Source organism: Oncorhynchus masou, chromosome 31, assembly GCF_036934945.1.
Source record: "Oncorhynchus masou masou isolate Uvic2021 chromosome 31, UVic_Omas_1.1, whole genome shotgun sequence".
Classification (NCBI taxonomy): Eukaryota; Metazoa; Chordata; class Actinopteri; order Salmoniformes; family Salmonidae; genus Oncorhynchus; species Oncorhynchus masou.
The window spans coordinates 80506502-80526231 of record NC_088242.1 but is presented as its reverse complement, the minus strand read 5'-3'; the positions used below and the strand labels follow the sequence as shown (position 1 = coordinate 80526231).

At 42.8% G+C, this 19730-nt stretch overlaps 1 protein-coding gene across 2 annotated transcripts in view; it reads right to left on the bottom strand.

The window, feature by feature from the left end:
* Window positions 1–2194: 2194 nt before the first annotated feature.
* The window catches only part of lrp5 (low density lipoprotein receptor-related protein 5), an 85530-nt gene continuing 67994 nt past the window's right edge, over window positions 2195–19730 (bottom strand). For both annotated transcript variants that reach the window (XM_064952146.1, XM_064952147.1), the window contains 13 exons: window positions 17485–17669; window positions 16930–17253; window positions 16103–16299; window positions 15615–15829; window positions 13838–14028; window positions 13087–13296; window positions 12795–12920; window positions 12456–12692; window positions 5067–5177; window positions 4645–4887; window positions 4357–4499; window positions 4075–4172; window positions 2195–3944 (listed from right to left, as the gene is read on the bottom strand). In XM_064952146.1, coding sequence (XP_064808218.1) covers window positions 3683–3944; window positions 4075–4172; window positions 4357–4499; window positions 4645–4887; window positions 5067–5177; window positions 12456–12692; window positions 12795–12920; window positions 13087–13296; window positions 13838–14028; window positions 15615–15829; window positions 16103–16299; window positions 16930–17253; window positions 17485–17669 — 2542 coding nt within the window. In that variant the 3' untranslated portion in view covers window positions 2195–3682. The remainder of the gene's footprint in view (window positions 3945–4074; window positions 4173–4356; window positions 4500–4644; window positions 4888–5066; window positions 5178–12455; window positions 12693–12794; window positions 12921–13086; window positions 13297–13837; window positions 14029–15614; window positions 15830–16102; window positions 16300–16929; window positions 17254–17484; window positions 17670–19730) is intronic.

Sequence of the window (19730 nt, the reverse complement as noted above, 5' to 3'; positions counted from 1 at the left end):
CGTGAATGACAGTGCAGCGGAAGAATATCGTGTGAGATAATCTGAGGTGTATTTCCAAAAGTATCCTACATCAAACTACATTGTATAATTTCTCAGTGTGATGAGATTGATGGGTGAAACCCGGTGCCAGGAGAGTTGCTTATCTTTGCATCTAGAGGATTTAGGATTTTGAAGTTAATGTCTTGGCTAGCCAAGTTTTTCTCAACTCCAAGATGTACCTCACGTCATTGGAGTTGAGCGGAGTTGACTGGGCGGACTGAACCTCAGACTACATCGAGTCACTATCAGTCGGTACTTGTGCAATTTTGAATTCTTACATACACCCTAAGAGTTTAAGTTTTCCTTCTGCAGCTGCATACCTTTCTATGTTTGCTGAAATCCCTACTTTTTAATAAAACTAGTCAAATACAACCACCAACTGTTTCCTCGTATCGAATGACAGCGACTCGATGTAGTCGGAGCTACACTTTTCACACAGTCGTCGCAACCCAACTCAATCCGAGGCTGGCGAGGGGAGGATGGCTCATAATAATGAATGGAATGGAGTAAATGGAATGATATCAACACATGGAAACCAGGTGTTTGAGACAATTCCATTTATTCTGTTCTAGCCATTACTATGAGCTCATCCTCCCCATTTTAAAGTGCCACCAGCCACCACTGCGGAGATGTACATATCGTGGAGTTGAGAAACCCAGATATCTCTCGGAATGAAGCAAAAATAATCTGTCAGTGTTAAACCATATTATTGTGCAGCATTTTTAACTGTTGTGTTGTCCCTGTGGTTATTACCACTGTAAAGTGTTGGTGTCATGAGTATTCTGAATAGTTTCTCTTATTGTGACATTACAACCTGTAACCATGAGGTCTGAAGATGGAAATTACCTTAAACTGAACATTGATGTATTGCAAGCCTACAGTATCGGCATGTTACAAATGCACAGAGTGCCAAAGATGTTTTGCAGACTACAGTCTACGTGTGATCATTTTTGAATCAATAGGAGTTGGATCAAAATCCTGTAGACACTGGCCCTCGATTGCCAATATGGGTCTCCCCTGTCTTTTGCTATTACTCCCCTGATAACGTTGAGTTATTTAATAATAATAAAAAAATCATTGTTAACATTAGGGATTGTAGCAAGTGAAAGTAGAACTTTGTCGGAGATGGAAGACATCCAAACTAAATGAGCAAAACAAAAAACGTGATGTGAGGGGTTTTCCAGTTAAGGCCTGTCATTACAGGCCTGCACTTGAGTAACTTCACCTGAAGAGTATAGAGGTCCTCTAACAGTGAATGGAGAGCAGTTTAGTAATCTCTAATGCCAGCCACCAAATGCAATACTCTTATATCGTTGTTTGTTCTCAATCAACCTGCTCAAAAGTTTCACAGGAATCTTTCACGCATGCACAACTATTTCTGCAATGTACTGTACACCAAAATAGGAACGTCAAAGACATTGAATAGCTATGTTTCCTCATACGTAGTTTTCTTTTGTTTTACATACCCAAGGCATGAGAGTTGCAAAGTTTCAAGGAGTTTTCCATGTCCAGTCTGTAATCCTTCCTAATAGGGGTCACATTGACAGCAGCTTTTATACAGGTTGTTATTGTTTGAGGTTGACATACCACACTGGCTCAGCATTATTATTTGAACTGCAGACTGATGTGCTAGGCTGGAGAAGTTTGTAAGCAGCAGCAATTGCTTTAGGGATGTCTTTGGGTCAGCCCATACAACACGTATTCAGTCCTCACTCAAAATATTCTGGCCATAACTATACTTTACTGGGGTAGAATTATATTTTTTTGACATGATGTCCATTTGTAAAAAAAAAAAAAAGAGACCTGAAAAAATAGATAAGGATGACGTTCCAACTTTTCTACACGTGGTGGCAGCATTTAGCTATGATTCACTCGCATAACCAGTGCAGTTAATAGTATCGCAATAGAAAATGTGAGCCCTATTTGGATCACCAAAAACATTTTCCATGCAACAAATTAATTACTGTATATACAGTACCAGTCAAAAGTTTGGACACCTACTCATTCAAGGGTTTTTCTTAAAAAAAAAAACAACTTTCTACATTGTACAATAATAGTTAAGACATCAAAACTAGGAAATAACACATGGAATCATTCAGTAACCAAAAAAGTGTTATCAAAATATTTTTGATTCTTCAAAGTAGCCACACAAGTATTCCTTAAAATAGAACCTTTATTATATAAAAATGCTTTTGATACAAAAATTGTCACAAGTGTAAATAACACAACACAGGTTTGTTTGGGGAGCATCTACATACTGGCACAATGAAGTACAGCTGGAGTTGTCCCTGTCCAGTAAGGACATGGCTTGAAATGGGCTGGGCAGCAGGTTGTGTTGTGGAGGTCTGAGGAACCTGTACAACCTCTCCACTAGAAGCCAGAGGTGTCCAACATACAGATGGAAGCCTGACACTTTTGATCATATGATTTAATTTCACTTGTCAGCACCATGGTTAATTGCCTATATACAAATGGCAGAGAAAAAGCTCAGAAAACAAGCACAAGAGGTATGAATTAAAAATACATTTCCCTCTTTATGTAATTTTACATTCACTATTCACATTTCTTAACTGGTTGGATAGTTCATTTAAGGAAGTGCTCAGTTTGACAATGTTGCCAATCTTCAAAGTGAGACAATATAATAGAGCCATGATTTTACAGGTGCATGATATTCACCACTCTGATGAAATTCAATCTATAAGTTGAAAGGTATGTGAAGATAGTGAGGGTTTCACTACAATTGAATCATTACAGTTTTCAAACATTGTTTACAAAAGATGGAATAGCTTTTACTAAACTACAGACATTTGTCTCATTGATAAAAGCTGAAATATCAACAGTTATTGTTTCAATAAATGGAAATAGTCAGTCTAGTATGTCACATGGACATTGCATAAGATATTCATGATAGAGTTAAGGTTGTGCAAAACCTTGTCATTTCTGGTTGATAACTGCATCAACGATGAAGCTGCTCTTATGAGTTATTCCATAAGGACTCCTTCAAAACAATTAACATGTATACATACTGTTCTACACAAAAAAATAATGTTACTAACTGAAACAGCTTAATGATCTATTGTCTAATTGTTTTGTTGGATGTTCTCATAATTCAGAGTAAAGTATATATGTACAGTAGCAGCAAACACATTTTTGGTAAACTCCAAAACAAAGACATGCTCAGGACCATTTCAATTAATAAGAGCATTTCATGGCTGTTGTGAAACATTTCTTATTTACTTAATTACAAATATTTACAATTTGTTTTGTTAATGGTAATGTGGTTGGCCACATCACCAGTGTAACATTTGAATGGAGTATTTTCTCAAACCAATATTGGTGACAACCTTGTTCAAATTTCACTATAAATTGGTACGTTTGAAGGAAGTTCTAAAGTACGTTGCTGAAAAAAAACGAAGAATTCTCAAAGACCAATAGAATAGTCAAATTGATACTCCATCTGAAACGAGGGTGGGAAACATGAAAAAAATAGACAAGTGATACAATTCACTGTACAACAACGTCACACTTGATCTGGCCCTATTCCATCCCCACCTTAACCCATGGCAATCAGTGGAAATGAATAAAATATAATTCTCATTTGTTTATATTAAATTATTTACAGACATCGCTATTTCCCCGGGTGTCATGAAGAGTCAGTGCATGGTGATGGGGGTGGGGGACAGAGGTGAAAGTAACTGCGCTCTGTGGATGGAGAAGGGGGGCAGCTCTCCTCTGCTGATAGGTACTGGCTCCGGGGAGTGGGGGGAGGAGGGTAAGGGTCAGAGTCTGAGTTTAGGTCCATGTAGTACTTGTTGCTCTTCCAACGACTTGTGGTGTAGTCGCTGTCACAGACGTCAGTGCTGCATGGGGTGGTGGGGGGTGCCACACCGCGCATTAGATAAGGCCTTTCAGGAGCAAGCATGGAGAGAGAAAATTATTTTTTATTTCACAACAGCAAAGAGGTGCCAATTTGCATCAAGCTGACTGTTGCATAATACAAAGAGAGAAACTGATCAAGTGTGCCTCATCTCTTACCTGTAAGACCTGGTGGTGGAGGGACTGTTAGAGGAGTAGAAGATCTCTGCATTATACAGGGAGCGATCCGTGGCTGGAGAGGGAGGCGGGTTGAGCATCTGCAAATACAAACCCGTACCCATTCAATTACAAACTTAAGTTTTGAGATCATCCAGTGTCCAGTAAAGTTCAAACAGGAGAAAATGTACATTCCCCCGAGTTTTTAGAAATAATGTATGAGAGACACCGCAGAGAGGACAGGTGTTGTGTTCCTAAGAGAGGGCAGAGAAGTTGGGTACATACCTGTGGATAAAAGGTTCCCTTAGTGCTGGAGGAGCTGCTGGAGGAGGCCCCTGTCACATGGTTCCTGTCATAGAGTGGCGCCCCACTACAGCTGCTCCCCATCAGACTGACAGAACTCATCATAGACTTCCCACACGAGATACCTAAGAAACAACAAAACAGTCAAATACAGTGACAACAACTACCTGCTTCAGCATGTAAATACTATCCTTTCAAAGTACAGGCCATATCTATACACTCACCCATTTGATCTTTAGTTTTCAGTGTTGTGTAATAGCCAACCTTTACCTGTGAAGGTTCCGTGCTGTGAGCTGCTGGGTGCGATGAAGTTGAGGGGTACGTGTGAGGTGCCACTGATGTAATCGTGGGGGAAGGCTCCGTTGGGACCTTTGTAACGGCGGCACATCACCCGCTGGCACACAAAGTACATTCCTCCCATCACAAACACTGACAGGATGATGCCAATGACTGGGCCGATGGTGCTGGTGTGAGATGGTGATTGAACGTCGCTTGACGGGGGGGTGAGGAATTCTACAAGACGGGCAAAGACATTACAACAGGTTTAACGGACTGCTGCCAAGGAGTAGTCGGTTAAATCAATGTGATATTGTAGATGGATTGACTGGTTTCTCCTTACTGAAAAATATGACAATAGTGTAAATTCTGAACTCCCTTGATTTTCTCAAGTGACTGAGTGAAGTTAAACACACCACAGAAGAGCTCGTCAGAGTTGTCAGCACAGTCATTGTAGGAGTCACACTGCTGTTTCTTCAGGATGCACTGCTTGTTGTTGCAGCGGAACTGGTTGGGCAGGCATATGGCTGAGGGGAAGAGAGCAGAGCAAAGTCCACATTACAAGACTTGGCATGGCTTAACATCAAATCAGTACAAACAAGGTTGCTGGTGGTGGTGATAGTACAATCTCCCAGTATTAAAGGTCAACTGCCCTTTAGGCCATTTAAATTCAGAGAAGTTGATTCTATGTGGCATCTATGAAGCATAAACACATTTATTCTAGTGTAAAAATGAACCACAAAGTGTAAATAGCATCATTTGTCAGTCCATCTTGTCCAAAACTGAGTTTTGTGAGTTTGTCGCGACTTACTGGAGGGTTGGGTATGCCCACTAACACGAGAGAAGCAGCTGTGTGCACTCCAACCATAGCAGCCAGAACTTCCAGACAGCGAGACAGACCTGCCCATTACACAGCGCCTCTGACTTCTTTACATAAGACAACACGTTGCCAATGTTATGTTGAAATAACTCTTGGCCCTAAGCCCTTTATGGAGTGGCCACATGCTGATGTGTTTGACACTGTCAATCACTAACGCCTGCCAACTTTTGGGGCAAAATGAGAATTGAGATGATCAAAGCGCATTTGTATCCCAACTGCAACTTGTCAATATTCCAAAACCCACTGACTAGTTTTCCATGCACATTTTTTTTACTTGAGAAACACTGGACCAAACACCTTAGCTAGATGTAAATTGCACAACTAAGCTAAAATATCAAAATTAATTACAGATTTCTCTTAGATTTAATTAAACTTATTTTGAGGAAGTGGCTGTTGCTACGGTGACTCAGGAGGGACAAACAACAGTACCTGCAAGGGTACGATATGGGAACATAACACGCCCACATCCAAGATAACTATCATTTGGCTTTAGTCATGGCAGCTAGCATTTCTTAATGAGCAATCTTCAAAACGAGGTCAAATCAGGAAGTGCAGTCGCCCTTTAATCCCTATGACATTGGTGTATGTTTTACTGAACTGGAAGTGTTTTTATTTATTTTATTTCACCATTATTTAACCAGGTAGGCCAGTTGAGAACAAGTTCTCATTTACAACGGCGACCTGGCCAAGATAAAGCAAAGCAGTGCGACAAAACAGCGTACAGTCAATAACAATATAAAAATCTGTATACAGTGTGTGCAAATGAAGGAGGTAAGGCAATAAATAGGCCTGTGGCAAAGCAATTTACACTAGAGTGATAAATGTGCAGATGAGGATGTGCAAGTAGAAATACTGGTGTGCAAAAGATCAGAAAAACAAATATTGGAATAGTTAGTAGTTGGATGGGCTATTTACAGATGGGCTGTGTACAGCTGCAGCGATCGGTAAGCTGCTCTGACAGCTGACGCTTAAAGTTAGTGAGGGAGATATCTCTCCCTATATATACAGTGGGGCAAAAAAGTATTTAGTCAGCCACCAATTTTGCCATTTCTCCCACTTAAAAAGATGAGATGAGAGGCCTGTAATTTTCATCATAGGTACACTTCAGCTATGACAGAAAAAATGAGAAAAAAAAATCCAGAAAATAACATTGTAGGATTTTTAATGAATTTATTTGCAAATTATGGTGGAAAATAAGTATTTGGTCAATAACAAAAGTTTCTCAATACTATGTTATATACCCTTTGTTGGCAATGACAGGGGTGAAATGTTTTCTGTAAGTCTTCACAAGGTTTTCACACACGGTTGCTGGTATTTTGGCCCATTCCTCCATGCAGATCTCCTCTAGAGCAGTGATGTTTTGGGGCTGTTGCTGGGCAACACAGACTTTCAAATCCCTCCAAAGATTTTCTATGGGGTTGAGATCTGGAGACTGGCTAGGCCACTCAAGGACCTTAATGCTTCTTACGAAGCCACTCCTTCATTGCCCGGGCGGTGTGTTTGGGATCATTGTCATGCTGAAAGACCCAGCCAAGTTTCATCTTCAATGCCCTTGCTGATGGTAGGCTTTGTTACTTTGGTCCCAGCTCTCTGCAGGTCATTCACAAGGTCCCCCCGTGTGGTTCTGGGATTTTTGCTCACCGTTCTTGTGATCATTTTGACTCCACAGGGTGAGATCTTGCGTGGAGCCCCAGATCGAGGGAGATTATCAGTGGTCTTTTATGTCTTCCATTTCCTAATAATTGCTCCCAGTTGATTTCTTCAAACCAAGCTGCTTACCTATTGCAGATTCAGTCTTCCCAGCCTGGTGCAAGTCTACAATTTTGTTTCTGGTGTCCTTTGACAGTTCTTTGGTATTGGCCATAGTGGAGTTTGGATTGTGACTGTTTAAGGTTGTGGACAGGTGTCTTTTGTACTGATAACAAGTTCAAACAGGTGCCATTAATACAGGTAACGAGTGGAAGACAGAGGAGCCTCTTAAAGAAGAAGTTACAGGTCTGTGAGAGTCAGAAATCTTGTTTGTTTGTAGGTGACCAAATACTTATTCCACCATAATTTGCAAATAAATTCATAAAAAAATCCTACAATGTGATCTTCTGGATTTTTTTTTCTAATTTTGTCTGTCATAGTTGAAGTGTACCTATGATGAAAATTACAGGCCTCTCTCATCTTTAAGTGGGAGAACTTGCACAATTGCTGGCTGACTAAATACTTTTTTGCCCCACTGTATATCCATATATATATATATATATATATATCCAACTTCAGCAGATGTTTTATTTTTTGCAATTTGTTCCAGTCATTGGCAGCAGAGAACTGGAAGGAGAGGCGGCCAAATGAAGTGTTGGCTTTGGGGTTGACCAGTGAAATATACCTGCTGGAGCGCGTGCTACGGGTGGGTGTTGCTATGGTGACCAGTGAGCTGAGATAAGGCAGAGCTTCACCTAGCAAAGACTTGTAGATGACCTGGAGTCATTGGGTTTGGCGACGAATATGTAGCGAGGACCAGCCAACGAGAGCATACAGGTCTCAGTGGTGGGTAGTATATGGGGCTTTGGTGACAAAACAGATTGCACTGTGATAGACGGCATCCAATTTTCTGAGAGAGTGTTGAGTGTTGGAGGCTATTTTATAAATTAGTCAAGGATCGGTAGGATAGTCAGTTTTACGAGGGTATGTTTGGCAGCATGAGTGAAGGAGGCTTCGTTGTGAAATAGGAAGCCAATTCTAGATTTAATTTTGGATTGGAGAAGAGTTTAGTCTAGCCAGACACCTAGGTATTTATAGTTGTCCACATATTCTAAATCAGAACCGTCCAGAGTAGTGATGCTAGTCGGGCGGGTGCGGGCATTGATCGGTTGAAGAGCATACATTTCCTTTTACTAGCATTTAACTTCTTAGTGACAGGGCAGTATTTTCACGTCCAGATGAAATGCATGCCCAGATTCAACTGCCTGCTACTCATCCCCAGAAGATAAGATATGCATATTATTAGTAGATTTGGATAGAAACACTGAAGTTTCTAAAACTGTTTGAATCATGCCTGTGAGTATAACATAACCTATTTAGCAGGCAAAACCCAGAGAACAAACCATTCAGATTTTTTTTTTTGAGGTCACTCTTTTCAATGGGTTTTCATTGGGAATCCAAATTTCTAAGGGACCTTCTTGCAGTTCCTATCGCTTCCACTGGATGTCAGTCTTTAGAAATTGGTTGAGGTTATTCCTTTGTGTAAGGAAGAAGTACGGCCATCTTGAACGAGGGTCACATGAAGTGTACTTTTAGAGTCGCGTGACCAGAAAGCATGCTTCAGTTTGTTTTCTTCCTGTATTGAACACAGATCATCCTGTCTTCAATTTGATCGATTATTTACATTAAAAAATACCTAAAGTTGTATTACAAAAATAGTTTGAAATGTTTTGGCAAAGTTTTACAGGTAACTTTTGAGACATTTTGTAGTCACGTTGAGCATGTTGGAACCGGTGTTTTTCTGGATCAAACGCGCCAAATAAATGGACATTTTGGATATATATCGACAGAATTAATCGAACAAAGGGACCATTTGTGATGTTTATGGGACATATTGGAGTGCCAACAAAAGAAGCGTGTCAAAGGTCGGCATTAATTATTTTTATTTCTGCGTTTTGTGTCCCGCCTGCAGGGTTGAAATATGCTTTCTATTTGTTTACTATGGTGCTATCCTCAGATAATAGCATTGTTTGCTTTCGCCGAAAAGCCTTTTTGAAATCTGACATGTTGGCTGGATTCACAACAAGTGTAGCTTTAATTTGCTATATTGCATGTGTGATTTAATGAAAGTTTGATTTTTATAGTAATTTATTTGAATTTGGTGCTCTGCATTCTCCCTGCCTTTTGGCCAGGTGGGACGCTAGCGTCCCGCATATCCCAGAGAGGTTTTAAGAGCAGTTAGAGGTGTTGTATGGCATTGAAGCTCGTTTGGAAGTTTGTTCACCTCTCTGGGCAACCCGACGCGAAAGCGTCCCACCTTGCCAACAATAAATGCAAATGCGCTACGCCAAATGCTAATAGCACTCGTTAAAACTCAAACGTTCATTAAAACACACATGCAGGGTACTCAATTCAAGCTACACTCGTTGTGAATCTAGCCAACAAGTCAGATTTTTAAAATGCTTTTCAGCGAAAGCATGAGAAGCTATTATCTGATAGTATGCAACACCCCGAAATACTTGAAGGGGACATAAACAAAAGAATTAGCGTAGCCGGCGCTACACAAAACGCAGAAATAAAATATAAAACATTCATTACCTTTGACGAGCTTCTTTGTTGGCACTCCTATATGTCCCAGAAACATCACAATTGGGTCTTTTTTTTATTAAATCGGTCCTTGTATACCCAAAATGTCAATTTATGAAGACTGTGTGATCCAGGAAAAACAGTTTCTAAACGCAACGTTATTTTTTTAAATTAAAAAAGTTGCCTATAAACTTTGACAAAACACTTCAAACTACTTCTGTAATCCAACTTTAGGTATTAGTAAACGATCAAATTGATCACGGAGCGATCTGTATTCAATAGGAGCAAGTTTGGAAAACGTAGTCCACTTTCCCCCTTCCATTTCTTCCTGCTGTGTACCCGACGAGAGGATGTGCCTATTACTCATATGACCAAGGATTTACCAGCATAGAAATCACAACACTGGCGACATCGTGTGGAAGCTTTAGGAACTGTAAGCCGGTCGCTATCTATTATACCTTGCAATAGACAAAACAGAGACTGGCGGATTGATTTTTTCTTCGTCGATTTTGTGATCAGGTTTCCTTGCGATTTTGACCACGAAACACGTTCTGGTATATTCACAGACATCATTTAACCAGTTTTAGAAACTTCAGTGTGTTTTCTATCCACAAATACTAATCATATGCATATACTATATTCCTGGCATGAGTAGCAGGACGTTGAAATGTTGCGCGATTTTTAACAGAATGTTGAAAAAAGTAGCCCGATCTCTTAACAGGTTTTAACAGGGTCCAAAGAAGGGCTAGATGTATACAGAATGGTGTTGTCTGTGTAGAGGTGGATCAAAGAATCACCCGCAGCAAGTGCGACATTATTGATATATACAAAGAAAAGAGTTGGCTCAAGAATTGAACCCTGTGCCAACCCCATAGACTGCCAGAAGTCCGGACAACAGGCCCTCCGATTTGCCCCCCTGAACTATCTGAGAAGTAGTTAGTGAACCAGGCAAGGCAGTCATTAGACAAACGAAGGCTGTTGAGTCTGCAGATAAGAATACAGTGATTGACCGAGTAGAAAGCCTTGGCCAGATCAATGAAGATGGCTGCACAGTACCGTCTTTTATCGATGACGGTTATGATATTGTTTAGGACCTTGAGCGTGGCTTAGGTGCACCCGTGACCAGCTCTGAAACCAGATTGATTAGCAGAGAAGGTATGCTGGGATTCGAAATGGTTGGTAATCTGTTTGTTCACTTGGCTTTAGAAAGGCAGGGCAAGATGGATATCGGTCGAATCTCAGACGATACGAAAGATAGGTTGAAGAGACTAGTATTAGGGGCTGCAACAATGGCAGCAGCTCATTTTAGGAAGAGAGGGTCCAGATTGTCTAGCCCAGCTGATTTGTAGGTATCCAGATTTTGCAGCTCTTTCAAAACATTTGGGTGAAGTGGGTGGGGGGCTTGGGCCAGTTGCTGTTGGGTTAATTTATTTTCAAACCCGGGGGGGTGCAAAGCTGTTGGCCGGGGTTGGGTCAGCCAGGTGGAAAGCATGGCCAGCCATAGAGAAATGCCTATTGAAATTCTCGATTAACATGGATTCATCAGTGCTGACAAGTGTTTCCTAGTCTCAGTGTAGTTGGCAGCTGGGAGGAGGTACTCTTATTCTCCATGGACTTGTGTCCCAAAACTTTTTTGAATTAGTGCTGCAGGATGCAAATGTCTGAAAAAGCTAGCCTTTGTTTTCTTAACTGACTGTGTGTATTGGTTCCTGACTTCCCTGAGAAGTTGCATATCACGGGGACTTTTTGAAGCTAGTGCAGTACTCCACAGGGTGTTTTTGTGCTGGTCAAGGGCAGTCAAATCTGGAGTGAACCAAGAATATTATCTGTTCTTAGTTCTACATTTTTTTGAAAGGGGCATACTTATTTAAGATGGTGAGGAAAGCACTTTTAAAGAACAACCAGGCATCATCTACTGATGGGATGAGGTCAACATCCTTCCAGGATACCCGGGCCAGGTCGATTAGAAAGACCTTCTCGCAGAAGCATTTTACAGTGACGAGGGATCGTTGTTTGACCGCGGACCCATAACGGACGCAGGCAATGAGGCAGTGATTGCTGAGATCCTGGTTGAAAGGGTCCAGGCCAATTGGCAAGAGAGGTATTGTAGTTGGTGTACTTTGTTTGCTTGCCGGGAGATGGGCCTAGCTCGAGGCTAACTGGTGCATGCTTCTGGACAAGGGCGTTCGCTACAATAGCCACTCCGTAGCAACTAGCTCGCTGCGAAGATCCGGTGTAATGGTCCAGAGATGGCAGCAGGAATCCGGTGATGTAGTGGGAAAAAAAAGAATGCTGATATTTCGCTGTACAGACTGGCAAGTATTATCCGGGCTAAAGCGTCTGGAGTCCGGGCTAAAAGGTAAAGACCGCAAGCAGTGGCTAACAATGACTAAATAGCTAGTAGCTAATTAGCTGGATAGCTGCTGATGGAGGTTCCAGTTATAAGGTCTAAAAAATAGCACATCCGTACCACATTGGGTGAGGCGGGTTGCAGGAAGGCATATTTAATTTGAAAATGTAAAAAAAAGAGTGAAATGTATACAAAAACCAAAAGACTATATTTACATTGGACTAAAACGTCTTACATACTTCCAAGATGGTGCAGCAGTATGTGTCAATATTGTGCATAAAGTCAGTTGAGTGAACATACTGTCACAGTCATGTTCATCTGAGTTGTCTGCGCAGTCTGGCTCTCCGTTGCAGCGTAGCTGAGCATCCACACACTGGCCCTTGTCACACTGGAATTGGATTGCCGAGCACACGGGGCAGTTCTCCTCGTCACTGTTGTCATCACACTCAGCAACGCCGTCACAGCGCCATGCCATGGGGATGCAGTCAATGTCGCCCGTGGCACAGGTGAACTGCTCTGTGGAACAGGTGGGTGGGTCTGAAGTGGGAGGAGTTTAGATTCAGAGCCAATGCCTGGTGTAAAACTTGACTTATTGTGTATCGCACATCATTATTGAATGTGTTACAGCAGCAGCTGTACCTCCACAGATGAGCAGGTTGGGCAGCAGGACCAGGTGCATGGGACAGGAGCAGCGAGGTGTCCGGTCTCCTTTGGCAATGCAGATGTGTGAGCAGCCACCGTTGTCATGGGAACAGGGATGAGAAGCTGTGGAGAAGAGGAAGGAGAAGACGTGGACATTGAGTTTTTGCCCCTGGAGAGTAACGAAACTCTGTTGTAGTAAAGCACTGCATCACACATTGTTTTCCAAAAGAATTGGTATCTGCTGAGGCAATAGGAAGTGGCTAAGCACAGGCTCCTTTTGGTGCCTTACCAAACTCTGTAGGGTCCATGTCTTCCACAGCGTGAATGCTGGTGAGGTAGGCAATGCGGCCCTGGATACGGGTCCTCTTCTCCCCAATCAGCTTGTCCACCCTCTCGATCATCTGCTGCTGTCTGTCGATCCAGTACAGGTGCTCCCCCAGCACTGTCAGACCCATGGGCTGCAGGATGTTAGAGTCCTGGAGGACGATCCGATTGGCTCCTGGGAGAAGGAAGAGGAATGACCTCGGAACAAGGGAGTATACACCAAACAATATATATCCTATATCTCAAATCAAAGACGGTGTATATTTTTCAAAATATCACAATTCCATCCACTCCACAGCCTACAGTAACAAACTAATAAAAATGCTATTGTGTTCTTCATAAACACAACCAAAGTATTATTTTCCCGATAGCATACATGAAATTGTATTCATTAGTATGTTGAGTCCAAATGACTCCTCATTGGCCTGAAGGGGGGTCCAAAGAGGCCAGGCTTTTCTAGTGTGAAGATGTAGGCTTTCAGACATATTAGGAAGATGGGCAGACTATTTTAGACCACAAATTGTGTTTGGACTCGAGGAACATTGTGTCATTTTCCATGGTACTGCTGTGTACTACTGAGAATGAGAGATGTAAATAAATGCGGTCAAAACTGATAAACCATAGCAACAACAGCTTTTCAGATGATCAGCAGTGTTTGAGTGCTGACGTTCTGGATCTAGAATGGCTGTCCACACTTCTTTAGCATTGGGACTCACCAGTGAGGTCACTGCTCTCAATGCGTTTCAAGTCAGCGTCCACCCAGAAGAGTTTCCCCAGCTTGTTGTCCAGGGCCAGGGCTACAGGCCGGATCAGACCCGTGGTGAACAAAGACTCCCGCTCTGTCCCATCCAGTGACGCTCCCTCAATCTTAGCAGAGCGATCCTGCATGGTCGTGAAATACATATACCTACAGGAGAGATGGAGGCAGTAAGAAAAAACAACGAAAAGCATACTGACAGACATTTGAACAGTTGCTGCCCAAACCTTAAACCACCAACTGTGTACAGGATTTTAGACATTAGTCAACATTGATATATATATTAATCACACTACAACATGGAAATCAGTCAGAGAGATTTACTGATAGACGGGAGATAAATAACAGTTGAGATATGTGTTTTGATGAGTGGGCAGGGCAGCCTGTATTGTACTGTGCTGGGTGTAGACAAGAGCGCAGGGCTGTTAAGTTGGCCCCCCTCTCAGAGCCTGGAGGAGTAGAGGCTATTATCGGGCTTACGTCTCACACCAGCTTCTATCAGCTCTGATAAGAACCTCCCTTAACACCTGTTTTGACAGACTTGAAGGAAGAAATGCTATTGCGCAAACGCTCGTCTGTTTGTAATTTGGTTCTGCTTCTTCAAGTCAAAAGGGAACTATTTAAAAAAAATATCAGTCTGAGTGTAATCAGTTGAAGTATTAATGTAATAACATAATGCTTTGAGGAAATGTAGAAGCCGTCACTTCAAGGGAAAGTGGGAGAAAACAAATGAACCCCACAGCTCTTCAACCTGTCTGTAACCTTTTGAGACTGTCTGTACTGAGCTCAACCAAATATCTTCAATGTCTATTTAGTGCTTTCCATGCCCATGGAGAGACAAGCAACTGAATGCAACTTTCAAATTGGATAAAAACAACTACAAGACCATGTCAAATTATCAAAATTGTCAAGCTGATTGCCAACAATATTCAGTTTGAGATTTTTGGGATTAAACGTCTCATGTTGATTAGTTTACTCCGGGTCACTCCTATGAGAGAAGTCACCTCCGCCACATCCAAGCCAAACCACATAGGAGAGCCCCAAATAGAACGGAACATGGAGGACTGCCGCATCAACAATGAGCATCACAATTACAGTGCAGCCTGCCAGGCCCTGACCTACGGCCCTGACCATACTACTGCACCACTGGAGAGGAGAAAGTAGTGCAGGCAGAACAGTAAACACAACCATCTGCTGCACACATGACCTGACATTCTCAGCCTCGTAGTTACTTGGGGCTGTGGTTCCTTCCCTGCCCTATCGAAGGAAAATAAACACTGTTCCAGAGTCTCCTATGTCAAATTGTCAACACCACATCACTAAACACCTGATCACCCACTAATTACTCTGCTGCTTGGAGGAGTGCCACACCCAGTCCCTGATCTGCCCGCCAGCCAACTGCTATATTTACACACATACAAGTGGCATCGCTCACTTGAAAATATTTCATAAGGGGACACTGAACTATTTTGGAAGTCCTGTTTATTTTCAAAAGCTTTCAAGTGAGTGAGGTCCCTCGGTTTTTCATTCTCAAGTCCACCACAATCGGGGTAGATTTGAAAACCGAGCCTGGGAGATTTGAAATAGAAATGTTGCCATCCCTAAATCCAGTTATTGAGTCAGTCTGCCTCTATCTGCACAAAAAACAGTTGCCTCGAGCTGTAACAGTATGAACCAGGCAGCACTTTGTTTTCCAGTCTCCTCTTTGATACAACACTCCCCCCTTCCCTCCTCACCCTTTTTCGGCGTTGACTACAATGGCTCTGGGTTTGTCATGTTCATCTCGCAGCACCACGCCCACGGCATCTCCATCCAGGCGCTGGAGGTTGATGGTATTGGTGGCCTCACAAGTCCAGTAGACAGTACGGCTGTAGGTGTCCAGGCTCAGGTCGTGGGGCTGTTTGTCAGGCTGCTGCTGGTGGGTGGAAGTGGTGGACACCACCACTGACGACTTGGAAGAGGATGAAGGAGATAGATATTAAATTAGAGAAAGGGCCTATAATTGTGAAAGGTTTCACTGTCGACAAAAGATATGCGAGTGTTCAAACAAATGTATTTGTGCATGATGGCTGCACTGATGTCAATTAAATTAAGTTCTATAACTCCCTCAACTTTATATGCATGTAAACTAGAATCTAATTGAAAAACATTAATATACACAATATACTATATGCATCTTAAGTGTGTATGTAAATATATGGTCCTCTTTATCAGCATGACTCACCTGCGTGCCATCGTCGCGGGCCCTCCTGATGTTCTGCCGCCCGTCCACCCAGTAGATCAGGTGGTCTAGGGGGTCGTAGCTGATGGCCCGGACGTTGCGGAGGACGTGGATGGGAAGGATGATGTCGGGGCTCTGCTCACCCAGAACCATGCGGCTGATTGAGGCCTTCTGGCTGAACAGGAGGAAGCTTGAGGGGGCTGGAGGGAGGGAGGGGTCAGAGGTTAACAGGCCCAATCCAAACATTTGAATCTCTCCATCTCGCTCACTCTCTCTGTCCCCTCCCTCTACATCTCTTCCTCCCTCTCTCCTACCAACCTTTCCATGACTCAGGATGTTGTAATCAGTGGTCCCCAGAGGCCAGGGAAGTATGCAGCAGTAAGAAAGAAAAAGACATGTAGGAACATAGGGCCTTCATCCCATGCCAAGACCAGAGGAATGCTCAGTCTGTGATATGTGCACAGCAACCTCCTTTCTAACACTTGTCCACATCAGGCCTCAGTGAAAGTCTGAGGTCAGCTCATGGTATGATTCAGACAGACACGTGTTATGAGGTTTTGCATGGCCAAGGGCTGTAGACACACCTGGATTTGATTAAGACAATACATCCTTCTAGAGCAAAGACGTTGTAAAATATACTGACTCGCCTACTCTTAACAGAGAGATTCAATTTCCAACTTACAGTAAAATGTCCACAGGAGATTAGAGCATATGTCTCAAAACAGAATAAACTGACTGTACCAACACACTAAATACAACACTGAACCAAACTAAAAACATAAACCCAACAACCCCCTGTTAATGCCGGCCCTGGTTGTTTCTCTACTCACAGCTGCAGTTCCTGCTGTTTGAGTCCAGGATGTAGTGGGAGGCACAGCGGCACTGGGAGCCGGAGGGCGACGCCAGGCACAGGTGGGCACAGTTGCCGTTGTTCTGGGAGCAGTCATTGGCACCGTCCTGGCGAGAGGAGTGGAAGACCAGGATGTCCATGACGTACTCCAGGTGTCCCTGGACCATGGTGCGGTTCAGCCCAGAGCGCTTGTCGGCCCGCTCGATGCTGCGCAGGTTCCAGTCTGTCCAGTAGATGTAGTCCCGGTACTGGGTCAGACCGAACGGATGAGGGAGGTCGTCAGCCACTATCTCCCTCTGCAGACCTGGATGAAACATGATTATCAAAAAATGGATTATTGAAGATCTGAGGATATAGATGTTAACCACAGCAATATGATATATTTGTACAGTAATATTGGGTGGAAAAGGAGTATGGACATGAATGAATATTGCTGTCAACCACAGCAATATTACAGAGTTTTATGCTCATCATGTATCATCAATCATAAACAACAGAGGGGTTGGAGAAGAGCTTGACTACTGTATGCGTTTACCTTGCATGTTGGTTGACTCTATCATACAGGTGTCCAGGTCGGTCCAGTAGAGTCTCTGGTCGATGTAGTCGATGGTGAGGCCGTTGGCTCTGCCCACTTTGTCCACTAGGGTAATTATGTTGCTGCCGTCCATGTGGGCCCTGGCGATCCTGGGCTTGCCTCCCCACTCTGTCCAATACATGTAGCTGAGGAGACACACAGAACTGCTTTATACATAGTAGAACGAGCCCATATTAGAGGTCGACTGATTAATCGTAATGGCCGATTATTTATTGCAGATTTCAAGTATTCATAATAATCTGTAATTTTTGGACACTGATTATGGCTGATTACATTGCACCCCACAAGGAATCTGCGTGGCAGGCTGACCACCTGTTACACGAGTGCAGCAAGGAGCCAAGGTAAATTGCTAGCTAGCATTAAACTTATCTTATTAAAAATCAATCTTAACATAATCACGAGTTAACTACACATGGTTGATGATATTACTAGTTTAACTACTTGTCCGGTGTTGCAAATAACCAATGCGGTGCCTGTTAATTTATCATCGAATCACAGCCTACTTCGCCAAATGTGTGATGATTTAACAAGCGCATTCGCGAAAAAAAAGCACTGTCGTTGCACCAATGTACCTAAACATCAACGCCTTTCTTAAAATCAATACACAAGTATATATTTTTTAAACCTGCATATTTAGTTAATATTGCCCGCTAACATGAATTTCTTCTAACTAGGGAAATTGTGTCATTTCTCTTGCGTTCTGTGCAAGCAGAGTCAGGATATATGCAGCAGTTTGGGCCGCCTGGCTCGTTGCGAACAGTGTGAAGACCATTTCTTTTTAACAAAGATGGTAATTAATTTGCCAGAATTGTACATAATTATGACATAACATTGAAGGTTGTGCAATGTAATAGCAATATTTAGACTTAGGGATGCCACCCGTTAGATAAAATATGGAACAACCTAGAACTTGTTACCTGGGAATATTGAAGACTCATGTTAAAAGGAACCACCAGCTTCCATATGTTCTGAGCAAGGAACTTAAACATGAGCTTTTTTACATGGCAAATATTGCACTTTTACTTTCTTCTCCAACACTTTGTTTTTGCATTATTTAAACCCAATTGAACATGTTTCATTATTTTTTTGAGACTAAATTAATTTTGATGTATTATATTACGTTATATATAAAATGACCAAGAAAAGCCGATACCAATTAATCTGACAATTTTCGGTCCTCCAATAATCGGTATTAATCATAATCGGTCGACCTCTAGCCCATATATCCCCAAACACTTGATGCCAGCCAAGACTATGTCTGCATTCCCAAACTAATTCAATATGGACTGGTAAATTGGTAAATGGCAACAGCCCCAGCAATGGGGACAATACCTGTAGAACTCAACCCAGTTCAGTATCTGAGAAAGGAAACCGTGCTGAGGGTTAAGGCTAGGTGGTAAAAATGCATCAGAAGCCACAAGCATGACTCTTGACAGCTCCAGGACATGACTTCATCCTGCAGAGTGACATGTAAAAGCTGTGACATGTTGGCACACATGTATCGACTAACAACTCCTCACATGGAGGAGAAGTCTCCGTCTGTAAGGGTAGGGTAGGCAACATCACATTCGCAACGCTGACTCTCAACATAGGGGCTCCACAGGTGTGTGTGCTTAGTCCCCTACTGTTCACCCACGACTGCATGGTCACGCACTACTCCAACATGATCATCAAGTTAGCTGACGACACGACAGTGGTAGGCCTTTTCACAGGCGGTGATGAGACGCCTACAGAAAGGAGGTTAGTGACTTGGCAATGTGGTGCCAGGACAACAACGTCAGTAGAGACCAAAGAGCTGATCGTGGACTACAGGAAACGGGGAGGAGCTGATCGAGAGCTGGTTGAGAGCTTCAAGTTCTTCAGTGTCCAAATCACTAAAGTACTTAAAATGGTCCGCACACAGTCATGAAGGCGCAACAGTACCTCATCCCCCGAAAGAGGTTGAAAAGATTTGGATTGGACCCTCAGATCCTCAAAAAGTTCTACAACGGCACCATTGAGAGCATCTTGACTGGCTGCATCACTGCTTGGTTTGGCAACTGCACTGCCCTTGATCATATGGCGCTACAGAGGGTGGTACGGACAGCCCAGTACGTCACTGCGGCCCAGCTCCCTGCCATCCAGGACCTCCAAATCAGGTGGTGAAAATTGCTAAAGACACCAGCCACCCAAGCCAAAGACTGTTC